The 12,867-nt window shown below is 37.9% G+C and overlaps 1 protein-coding gene across 15 annotated transcripts in view; it reads right to left on the bottom strand.

Annotated features, from left to right (window-relative positions):
- LOC5577718 (high affinity cAMP-specific and IBMX-insensitive 3',5'-cyclic phosphodiesterase 8) overlaps positions 1-12,867 on the bottom strand; it is a 730,891-nt gene that overhangs the window by 36,494 nt on the left and 681,530 nt on the right. For all 15 annotated transcript variants that reach the window (XM_021842486.1, XM_021842487.1, XM_021842485.1 and 12 more), the window contains 5 exons: positions 9,395-9,451; positions 5,183-5,382; positions 3,110-3,169; positions 1,991-2,048; positions 1,510-1,608 (listed from right to left, as the gene is read on the bottom strand). In XM_021842486.1, coding sequence (XP_021698178.1) covers positions 1,510-1,608; positions 1,991-2,048; positions 3,110-3,169; positions 5,183-5,382; positions 9,395-9,451 — 474 coding nt within the window. The remainder of the gene's footprint in view (positions 1-1,509; positions 1,609-1,990; positions 2,049-3,109; positions 3,170-5,182; positions 5,383-9,394; positions 9,452-12,867) is intronic.

Raw genomic sequence — 12,867 nt, 5'->3', positions numbered from 1 at the left:
TGAAGATTTGCGAAAAAGTTACACGTCTTCTCAGTGAGAATCGAACTCACGACTCCCCGATCTCTAGTTGGGGCGCGTTAACCACTACGCCATGAGAGGACTCATGAACGCAGAAGTTAACCTGAATTCGATTTCAGCTCAATAATCACGTGGTCCTCTTTCGCAAAGTGCACCTCTTTCGGAAGAATTAGATGCCCATCCAAACACAACGCTTTCTATATATATCCAATGCCTAGCCCGAGAGCGCATTGTTTTTTAGATATAGGAATAGCACACTACACTAGCCAGCAACTGCGCTGGCTGAGGATTCTATTGTGTGGGCTTCCAATGGGTCGCGACGTTCTCAAACGACCGGTTACGGAACATGAGTCCGTTGCTCGATAAATACTTGTTTTAATTATGAATAGTGGTTTACGGCCAACCAGCCGAGTGGAAGTTTAACAACTACCGAAAAGAGAAGACGTGTAACTTTTTCGCAAATCTTCACATCAATTTGTCCATCTAATCCAATTGCAAATTATATGTAATGTTTAGCTTTTCGGTAGTTGTTATACTTCAAATAGTTAAAACACCAACTTTATCAATTTTAATCATGATACAACCTTCTACAATATTGTTTGCTATGGTATCAAGTAATGTTTTTGACATTCTGGGTGCAATTAAACGCGATCAAAGATTTTCCTGAACCAAACATTAGATGATGCGCTGAATCCCATATGTTTTAGCTGAAAATCCCATATTAACTTCAAATGCGCCAGCTCATGGAACGACCAAATGAGCTGAAACTTTCAGGAAGTCTTCTTCTAACTCTAAGGAATAATTCTGGAGGGTGCCTCTTGGAATTATACACCTTAAATTTTCTCCCATACTAAGCTGGGCCAGTCTAGCATTGGATGAATCACTGAAGAAATCCCTCGGGAAGTTTTTGGATAAATACTTGGAGGACTCTGTAGAAAAATTACAAGAAAGATCGCTGAAGAACTTCCTTTTGGAATTTCTGAAGCATCTGGTGGTATTTAAGGAGGAGTCCTTTCAAAATCAGTGATCATTCAAAACATGCAAAGAAATATTCCTTGTTGCTGCAACGAACTTTGACAGTCGGTCAAACGGTTGCAGCAACATGAATCAGGTTGACTAACTTGGGGGCGGAGTCAATGTTGGTCAAACCGTCTGAGCGTCTGCGGGCTGCATTAGAATCAGTATTGCCAAATAAAGGTACTTGTCATTTCATCTAATATTTTCAAAGATATAAATTGAAGAATGTAAACAAATTCATGGGATTTGTGGTACTAGTAAACACCATAGCATATATTATAATATTTATAATATTCCAAATCACGAGATGCTTTGATTTCTATTTTGAGTTATTGAAAATTTGATTGAAAACCAAATTAATTGAATGCTTATTTACTTTTCGATACAGTTCTTGCCTCCGTCAGATAAGGGCGATACCTGCCGACGGCAGCAAGTGCAGTAGGAATAACAATCATCAAGGACACAAGCTCTTACCTGTTGAGTTGATATCACATTCTGTGGCCGGACCAGCGAGTGCTGTATCTGTCGTAGTTCTGACGAGCAGATGGACACATGCGGCGACTCGATAATGCACTGGATGTAGTTCCGGAAGTTGGAGGAGCCCCACCATCGTCATCCATTCACCGTCGGTCGGAAGTTCCCGGGGAAAGGGTTTCGCCAGGCAGGAAAAGAAAACGAGAAAAGTAATTTTATTAGCTTCCAACTTGTCTCTGCCCATTCTTCCGGAGAATATGCTGCTGGTTGAAACTATTCGCCTGGGAAATGGATGAAAGCATCGAATGCTGGGGATCGATGTGGTTGATTGGGTTTTACTTAAATTGATTTATCGTTTATTCATGCTCATCTATTTTGCATTGAGTTAAATGACGATGAAGAAGTGGAAGGATTCCTCCGAGATTGAAAATGTTAAGCAGGAAGTGTTTTTTTACTGCATTGAACTTGGAGCATTACTTACCCTGTTAAAGCCAACATCCAACAGCGAAATCACAGCCGTATCGTCCTTCTCGAATAAACTGAAATGCAAGAGCAAGAGAAAAGAAACACGCACATATGAAACATTCTTCATCAGCCAAATGGGAGTTTAAATTGAAGGAGGAATGCTATTTTGGATTGCATTGTTTCCGAGGCCGAAATGAACGTTGGCCTGTTTGTATGGCCTCTGCCCATTGTAAAAAGGGAAGTTGACTTGAAGTAATGGGATATTCCGGCTACGACTGCACATGCATGTATGTGCAGTAACAAAGATGTTGGGAAAAATGGGACAAAACATCGCATCTGATGTCATATTTCGAATGTTGATATGTTTGTATAAACGATACCTATTTAAATCAATTTTGAAATCTTTGTTTCCACAACAAATTTTGCCAGCCATTTTCGACGACGACTTGTACTTAACCTTATTCTTGACCTTCAACATAAGCATTCATTTAATTTTTGAAGGATTTTCTTCATTTTATTTCGAATGCAATTGTATAGATGACTAGTTTTTTTTATTTTAAATGCTGGATATTTTGGAAATGTGCACAGTTTTAGAATTATTCCGATGGGACATTGGTTCAAATTCAGTACAACTATCCTCAAATTTCATTTTAATTTTAAATACTGCAGTGTATGACTTTCGAGCAAAATCTTTCAATGCCATAAGTACCTTTGTTTCAATGATGCACTATTTTTATCTAATTAAAAAGTGGGAAACCATTTGTGCAGAGAAAATGACGTTTTAATACGTCTTCTCCAATGTGGGAAAATGAAAAATATTTTTCTGTGGGAAGATGCAGTAAATGAAACCAGGATGAAAAATAGCCCCATAGTTTTGCTTGTTTCATTTTTCATATTCTTTGACGGCTACATGAATTGTGCATCTGGTGAACACAGAGCGCCAGTCCAACAAAGAAATGTAGAACCCTACCAAATTGTGCATTTTTTTGGAGCTTCTAACATTGTAATAACTGATGTAGCCGTGAAGGATGAAACATGTGAGAATATGAATTTCAAGTATGAAGTCAAGTCAGGCACTCGCGTACATCAAATGAGCTTCGGAAACATTACAACAGTACGCAAAATTCATACTTACTTTTTCTTAACTACTGCTACCATTGTTGTATGTTGACTACCTTTCGAGTTTCGGATTGACCTAAAAGAATACAGATAAATTGATTATTTATTGATCTTGAAAATATATGGGGTGACCCATTTCGCATACAGACGTTTCACATAAAGGCGATTCGCATAAGGACGTTTGACCTAATGGACGTTTCGCATAGAGCAATTTCATACAAGATCAGGTAGCATTTAAAAGAAGGCATATAATTCTCACTATGCCAAATATCCATTATACCAAAAGCCCTTATACGAAACGTCATTATGCGAAATGTCCCACCCCTGAAAATATCATTCGAGTGTCGAGTGTTTCTCTAGAAATATCTTATTCCAAGCTCATAAAAACTATTTCTAAATGGTTGGAAGAATTTAGGAAAAATGGAAAGTGAAGGATTATAGCTCAAGACAGTCTTCTAAGAGCATCCATCTGCTCCCAGATTTAAACAAGCATGCTTTGAAAACTTCTCAATGAGCGGGATCGTTTTGAATCCCGATTATTCCAATCTCAGCTTGCGTGATTTATGCTAGGATTCAACCCCATGATTGATTCTCTATCATTATGCTCATAGGCAATCGACTGAAGGTAAAATGCTCTTCGCTAGGCATATTTGACGTTTCATAGAGGATTGGGACAAATGAAACCTGCATATCGAACGGGAGACGAAATAGTAAGCAGGACAATTAAATTCAACAAGTAAAAATAGAGCAGATATGGTATCATACCACTGCAAATTTCCATTACTTGCGTTGATTTCCACTCAAGGAAAAAATAGTTTAGAAAAAGATTTGAACGCCAGAGCTACGTTGAATCCAGACATGTGGAAATTCAATGTTAAACTCCTGACAACACCTGACTCATATTTTCTGTTTAGGAGCTGGAAGTCCCGTGTACATAAGACGTTATTACATTAGGTCAGAACGTTAACTAAAATTGTCGTTGGTTTCCAGATACCATTCACTGGAAGCAGAACTCGATTTTTACAGCACTCGTCGTAATTATCCTACTCGGCAAGCCTCGTAGGATAAATTTACGACTCATGCTGTAAAAATCATCATTCTGCAACTTGTTCCGTAAACTGCTATTCAGCCACATTCCAAGTGTGTCCTGTCAGACAAAAGTCAACCGATATGGAATGAAATATCAGTGCTTACTAGATTCATTCACCCGGCTAACAATCGATCAGGGATTGAATCCTGGGATTCAATCCTCTCATATACGTGGCATGATTCATTGCATGCCTGGATTTGAACAAAATATGCGCGTGGAATAAATCTTGCTCTGATGGTTTTTGATCTTAGCAGCTCTTGGAGTGGGATTTTTTGAAGACTGGCTCAAGATAATCAAACCCAAAGCATAATTATGTACCAACAGGAATTGAATCCTGAGAAAATTGAGAGAATATCTCACGTATCGCTCTCTGTAACTATCATAACATGCTGCACATTATGAGAGACTGTTTATCGTATACTGCTACAACTTTGATCAGATTGGGGGGATAGTAGTGCATGATAAAACCCCTCTAAACATGCTCCAAGCCTGGGGGACACTATTGCTATTGGAAGTTCGTGGATTGTTTATCGTGCCAGTAAAGAAAAACACCTATCCCCAACGGTAAACAAGCGAAAAAAGTGGATTTTATCATCGCTCTCTCTTTGGGGCTCCCGCTCGCTGCTTCCATTTATCAGACTTGTTACACCTTGCGATACAATGACGATCGTGGACCGCAACAGATAAGATGTTTTTCTTTGCTTGCTTTGATCGTGCTTCATACTCAAATGAGAGCGAATTCTGCAATGCCTGTGTACCAATCTAACACTTAAGAAATAGTAAATGATCAGTTTAACTCCGTTTTGCGGTTCATGCTTGTCCAAGATCTAAAGTGGTGAATATTTGTATACACACTAATGTATTGCACGTAATCGCCCTGCAGGCGCAATACATCGAATTCGAAAGCAATGTGTTGCCAGACAGCGGTCGGTGTAGCCTTTTCAAATTGATCGGCTTGGGTCTGCTTCATCAATCACTCACCCCCTGGCACTTACTCACCTCCCGAGAACGTCCGCCTCGATGATACGGGGATACCGTGCGTCCACCACGATGATGTGATGCCCTCCGGTGGCCGCGTTCTGGAACGCTTCGATGGCCGTTTCCGCCGACTTGACGAAGGTGGGTTCAAAGTTGAGCCGGTGGCTGGCGGTGACCAACGCTTCGAACACGGGATCATTTTTGCAGAATGCTATTAAAATCTGCGTCGGTGGTAGTGCCATCAATGGACGACACACGTGGATCGAGATTGAGGTGGGACATTGCGGGAAAAAAAGAGAGATAATGAAAAATTAAACCAGATATGAAACCGATAAAATCAAACAACTATGGAGGCATTTATGGCACCAGCGTTCAACAATGGATTGAATCCCATGTACACGGTGTGCCCGGAACCTTCATTGACGAAAAAATAATTAATAATTCTGCACCCATCAATTGAAAGACATGCTATCCAAGCCAGAGTTGGGAAAAATCTGGAATTCACTCTACAGTAGCCAAACAAAGCCAATCACAGTCTTTAATGCTGTAGGCAAAAAGCCTTGAAAATTGCAAAACACCCGTTGCTAAGGGCAACCCAAAATTACTGTAGAAAAATGTTCTATTTCCCGCTGCATTTCCCGCATTTAGAGCCTTCAATGACACTTACAATTTAGAAAATTAATTTACCCAAAATAGGCAACTTGATGAGATTCACGTTTTTGAGCTACTGTACTAGAATAGCCACGTGAGTTTCTCAAAATTCAAGCCTACTATTATTACAATTCCCAGCACTGATCCTAGCATCCTCTCCGTATATAAATGTAAATTTGAAGTGACAATAAATCTTCGAGCTGTTTAGTAGAATATCTACACTGCTCTTATATGCTTACTTGTTCCATGTCCTATGCATTCCTTGTTGAATAGTAGTTTACTCAACAAGTTGCAGAATGATGATTTTTACAGCACGTGTTGTACATTTACCCAACGAGGCTTGCCGAGTTGGATAAATACGACGAGTGCTGTAATTGTCGAGTTCTGCAACGAGTTGCGTACAACATTTTTTGCAACTTCGTAAAATACCACTTGAGGGTGCCAGAAACCATATCGGAATGCATTCACCATTATTTTACAATTTTTGATAACATGTTGTGTAATGATTTATTACGCAACTCAAAACAGTTGCGTAATAAGAAAGCGTTGCGTAATGAACCATTACAACACTGGTTTCAGTTGCGTAATGACTATTACCACACTGCAAAATTCAGTGCAGGAAAGTAGGCCGTTTCATGACAGCTTGACGTGGTGAAAACTATTAGGGTGCAGAACCACTTGGGCACTTCCGTGATTCACTTTGGCATGGGGGGTTTTCTCGGCCGATGATGTTTGAAACTTTGCAATAAGAAGCGCTTCAGTACGATGCATACTGAGGCCAAATATGAGCTTTGTAGCTTTCAAAAAACCCCACTGCCGAAAAGAATCAAATTGGCACTTTTGCTTAACTGATTAACAGAAACTTTGCTATTTCGTTGAGTATGTTGTGGGTCTCGCACTATCAAAGTTACCCGCATTATCAAAGTTATCCCGTTTTACGGTACCCAAAACAGAAAACCGACTTTTGAATATATGAAAAATTATATATTCATTCAGAATTGATCATCTGGCAATCTATCAACTGCAATCGATAGTAAGGATACCAGTACTTGTTTTGAAAATATAAACTATAATTCTTTGAAGCAGCGTGCATAAATATTTAACTTTTCTTCGAAAAAACTATCAACGTTACCCCATTTTACGGTACTCGATATTTGGTCGGTGTTCAGACAGACTGAAATTGATGGATTCGTTAACCTCCCTAACTCGTTGGTCCCTTCAATATAGAGTTATTAAAGAGTTGTACCATTGAATTCCACTAGAGTTCTAACTCTAGTGGAACTAAACAATATAGTACCAAATTCGGTTTTCATTCACTCAATTTTCAAAGGATTTTCTTGCTTGAAAAAAAAAATATTAAAATTATTCATCATTCAAAAACTATCAGGTCCACATTCACTATTCAAAATGAATGATATTTAAGGCTTGCCTTGTGAAATTGAGGGCATTTTGTTGATGTTATCACAATTCACAGTAGAGTGTGTGTTCAACATAATTGCCATGTGGTTTGTTTTAGGGCTCCCTTGAACGCAAATTTTCATATAATGGGTTTCAAAAAGAAAAACTTAAATAGGGGAACTTACGTATTCTTGGCAGTTTAAGCCGATGCCGCGCTTCTTTTGTAATTTTCTCGGACATCAGCTGCCAAATTACGTGTTTGTGTGTTAACATTCATGCATTGCTCAATCCTCTATCGATTCACACTGACAGACTTGTTAAACATTTTCTGGAAACGTTTTTACAACGCTGCGAACATCTCTTGTCAGTGTGACTATTGTCGGCAGCCTCAATCTCTTCGGCAACTTTCCCATAAGCGCTGTAGGCGAATCTGTTTGGCAGCTCCAAATCAGTCGCATTTTGAGGCGTGTTCATTTGAATTGATGACATCTCTGGCAAAATTGTTTGTTCCATCTCGCAAATCTCGTCAGCGGAAAGCTGACAGAGCAAAGAATCATCTGAATGTTTTCGTTGGTGTGTTTTGATAGATAAATACTGTGTATTGGGCGTTTCAAATTTGGTTGCCGATAATAGTCGAATGGTGCCGAAGCCGTAAGTCTCCTTATAACAGATTGACGCTCATAATTCTTTCTCAGAATGTTTGAAGATTTTATCTAGGGAATTTAAAACCTCAATGATTTGAAAAGCTTGAATATTTTTTACCCTAAATCTAAGAATATTTACCAACTTGAAATTCGAAATCAGTGTAAGACAATTCAAAAACAAAAGGTCGGTACATAAGATTTATATTCTAATATGTTGAAGCAGACTGGTTTTGGATGACCGTCTTACTGAAAATACTTTGGGCTGTACAATTTATTTGAAATAAGATGATTTTACTTAACCCCTCTACCGGCAGCTTCATTTTTAACCGCTCAAAACATATTCAAATCGCGATAACCTTTTTGTTTCTCCATATTTGTGTACCATTTTTTCACAAAACCTCAAAAAACTCTACTAGTTTAAGAATCCATGTCAACATTTATCGTTAGTGATCTAGTTTTGATGATATTCCGATGTTCCTTGGGGGACTGACATTCTCCATATAAAATATCTTTGGCGGTCATTTTGTTTTTGATCAATTTATCAAAAAAATAAAATGTGTACTATACAATGCCAGGTAATGAGGAGCTACCCTTAAAAAATCATACAAATTGGTTTAGTATTTTTGGTTTTTTAGAGATTTCAAGATCATTATTTGTCAAGTGTGGTTCCAGAAACTTAAATGCTAATTACTCAAGGACGGCTGCACCAAATTGCTTAATTTTTTCACAACATACTCGCAATAATGTATCATTCCGAGGAGTGAATATCCGAATACGAAAAAAAAAATCACTTCAAAGAATATGAAGAATTACGGGGGGTTAGCGCGCCAACACCGACCAATTGGCATGATGAAGAAATGGACGTTTTTATTTTTCTTAATTTGTTGTCCATTTGGAAGAAAACTGCTTTTTTCGTTCTTGCAAATGTACGATTCTCAAAAGCAACTTGGGTACTCAACGTTCAGGGTGACTGGAGGCGGTTGGCTCAGGATCGAGCCCAGTGGAGAATAATTTTCCATTCGGCGTTGATTTAACGTAGCGAATTAAAGCCCATCAACTATCAAGTATCTTTTGACAGTTAAGTTATCTTATGGTTATTTTTAGATGTCTCGTTTTTTAATTGTTGATTGTGAATCTGATGATTACTTTTTATAATGATTGATGTGGGAATGTACTGCAGACATGGCATCTCTCGAAAATGGCCTGAAACCTTCAAATCACAATTTCTTTCGTTTTTCTCGGTGAAATAATTTCAAACTTTCAGGATGCTAAGACACCATATCTTTAGAATGTTTGTTGCAGATGGTAATTTTTTGTTCGGTAATAACGGTTCCAAACACACTGTGATATATGATGCTGATGAAAACGATGATGACGATAATCGAGTTGGTTGCTATACACGGCTATATTACGACGCATCATCATCGCTCTTGGCAGACTTCGAACGATGCCGAGCCGTGGGTGGCTCTGGGTGGGATTTTTTTCCTTATACATAACCTATATAGAAAAGAGTCGATGGATGAAGCGACTTGTTGCTTACCTTTATCGGTGGGTTGGGCGGCAACAGGTTGGGAAATTTTAAATCCGATATTAATCTCTGCATTGATGGAGCGGAAAAGAAAGAAACAAAAAGGCGAAAGATATTAGACTATGGCTTTTCGGTATTGATGTTTGTCGTATGCTCAGCAGCTTGGAGTGACAATATTGGACAGCTTTTGTGCTTTTGTGAAAAATATGACGGAATATAAACATCAACAAGGAAAACTTTGCTACTGGAACGACGTCGTTGGGATGTTTGATGAGCTGCGAGCACAGCGATATAAAAGGGGAATCAATCTCGATTGATAATGTTCTCGGAATTATCTTGTTTGTATTTATAATGATTGAAAATAGTAGTTTAAGTTGTTGGAACGTGAAAGTCAAAACAAATATGTCATCTGCTGAAATATTGGATAATAACTTAAGCTGAAATCAGTTTTGTCTAGAACAGATTTACCTCTGAGGTTACACTCGTTTCGGATAAACTTGATCTTGAAGATGTTTCACTTTCTTCAGAGGCTGCATGAAGTAAGCACAAATTAAAACTTTGAATACCAAGTAAGCTATAAATTATGAGAATATTGATTGCATTGTTGCTATAAGAATAGAACGATTCGTTTAGGCGAAGAGCATTTCCAAAAGTTAGACTTATATGGTTGCTCCCGCAATTTACGACATTTCGTTATTTTCTTTCACAGGACAGACGTTCTTAGCGTGAGAAGAACCTCCGCAAATCATGCATTTAGCAACCATGTGGCAATGCGGCTAGGAAATTTGGATGTCTTCTTAGTTTAGGTCTATGTTTCGAATTGGTTTGGATGATAACTAAAATATTTTTATAAAATTAGTTAGTTTATTATCCTTACTATTTAGAGAAGAAGCATTCACATTTAAAATAATCAAACATTCATTTTATCCATTGGAGAAAAATAATATAAACATGTTTTTCCAATTTACACATCTACTCGAATTGTTGCAGCTAAACATTGCATCATTCATTTGTTGTAATTGTACAGATAAGAAATCAAAGCCAGAGACGGAATATTACAAAACGTAGGTAATTTCAGGGAATTATCCGTTGGACCCGCAATAACATTGTTATAGGTAGTGCCATTAGTGTGGACAAAATTTGTAATTTATACCAAACCCGGAATTCTTTGCATGAATGGCTTCAGTAAGAGAAGATATCAGACAGAATTGCAAGAATAGCCTTGACAGGTGATTACAAATCTTGAAAGCTCCCATTCAATCAATAACGTTACAAATAAACCTTCTTCTTCACTACTGGTTTCACTTTCGGCATCTTCAATCTTGATTTCAACCATTTCCGGCTTGGATTGATGTAGCCTGCCGCCGGTGGTGCCCCCCTCCTTACGTGAGCTCGATTTCTTTCTCCGTTTGTCCCCGGAATCTCCACCGTTCTCATACTCGTACAACTGAACATCGAAGTCGTTAATCACACGGCGGCGCATGTTTGGCTGGACCGCATCTAGCGGCAGCATTCGGAACGTATCGTATCTTCTTCGCTCCCGGGCATTCAACACCCGGAGCAGTATCTTCGAGGCACGCACTTCCTGATCCATTTTATTTTTATTTTATTCTTCTATATTACTGTTTTATTTCAACAAGTCTTATCGGGGTATTGCACTCACTATCAGTTGTTTCTCCGCTTAACGTTTTAACATGACGCATATTTTGACAGTTTGACCCGCGGAAGGCGCGGACGACTTTGTTGCACTCTTTTGCTCATAAATCACCGTGAATTTTGAACTCGATTGATCAATTCTCAAAATGTCAACAGTTTTGTGCAGAGAAATCTTGCATCTCCTAATACATGCACAAAGATTTAAATACCAGTGGCCAAACTGAACACACAGCTGGAAATGTACTGTCCATCTCCTATTCCACCAGGCAGGTCAGGTCTGCTGTTAGACACTGTCACCCATTGCAATTTCTCAGCTGTCATTCAATTAATTCTAGTGAAATTTGGTAGGTAATAAGCTCTCTTTATGCCTCAATCAGAAATAAAAAAACAGTTTCATGCGATTGAAAATAGCTGAGAAATTGTGGTGAGTGAAAAATGGGTGGCAACGTCTTATAGGAGACCTGGCTGTAGTTCAAATGTATGTATAAGAAGGTGTTTATATGAATATAGTACATATGTATCAAGTCTTGCGATCTCATGTGGAGTAATTTAGAATCACAATAATCACCTGACCATTTGGCATGTTCAGATGTCGGAGGCCTGAACTCACAGTATGCGTTCTGAGCAGAAGAGAATTGTTACTGAATACCAAACTAAGGGATTCCATACCAGCTAGTTTCCAATACTCAATGAGGTATGAATTAGGCCTACATAAGAGGTAAAATACCTGAAATCATACTGATAATTAGATCAGTTATTATAATGCCGAAATAATACATGACGGGTTTTCATATAAAAGTGAAATTTTACAATACCTCCAGCAGTCCTCAATGGTTGTGGGATACCTCTTCGAATTATTATTAATTGTTTTAAACATTTTTTTTTCCAATACTTCCAATACTCATAATACAAAATTGAGGTATTGACTACTGAACAATACTTGGTATAATACCAAGATATGGTATGCATAGATTATTGCGGGTAACCAACCAGACCAGTGGATTACAACAAAATTGTATCACAATTATTTTAAAATTTGTTACGAACAACACATGTTGTTTCATTCTGGTTAGAAGCACTTTGAGTTGACGGAAGAAATTATAAAATTATGATAACAAAATCAGTTATGATAACAAAAGCTGTTTCAAATTTGTTTCAATTCAAAAAATAATTATAACACATTTTTTTGAAGAAAATCTGATAGAAATTGCTTAAACATGTGTGCTTTAATTCATGAAAAGCAAAAAAAAAAAGTTGTGATTTAGTTATGGAAAATAACAAACACTGATCGAGAGCCCAAATCTAATTTAGGTCCAGTTTCAGAACCTAGTTTTCAAATAACAAATTATTGTCGTTATTATATATCCATAGGGCAAATCACTGTTCCAGCAAATAAATCTTCCTGAGGTAACATTGAACAATCTGAGCTCCGGTATTTGGTACTGGAATCGAAAAGCATGGTTTAACGAAAGATTAATATTGTGTCACAAAAATTGCAAACATGAAGCAAATTCTCATCATGAGAAACATTAAGCCAAACAGTTTCGTAAAGGATTTTGATAAGATCACTGGAAGATTTCTGATGAGTTCCCTGGAAGGTTTCTTATAAGTATTTTGAAAGGTTTCTGATGAAACTTCTGAGTGGTTTCTGGAGACAATCCTGGAAATAACTGATTAGAATTCTGAAAAATTTCCTGAAAGGATACTAATGAGAATAAGGAGAAGATTCTTATGCGAATCCTTAAAGGATTCTGATGCGAATCCTGAGAGGTTTTTGATGAGAATTCTGAGAGGTATCTGATGAGAACCCAAAGTGAATTCTGATGAGA

This window comes from Aedes aegypti, chromosome 2 (genome assembly GCF_002204515.2).
Source record: "Aedes aegypti strain LVP_AGWG chromosome 2, AaegL5.0 Primary Assembly, whole genome shotgun sequence".
In the NCBI taxonomy this organism is placed as follows: domain Eukaryota; kingdom Metazoa; phylum Arthropoda; class Insecta; order Diptera; family Culicidae; genus Aedes; species Aedes aegypti.
The sequence above is the reverse complement of the archived record's forward strand: the minus strand, read 5'-3'. Positions and strand labels throughout refer to the sequence as shown.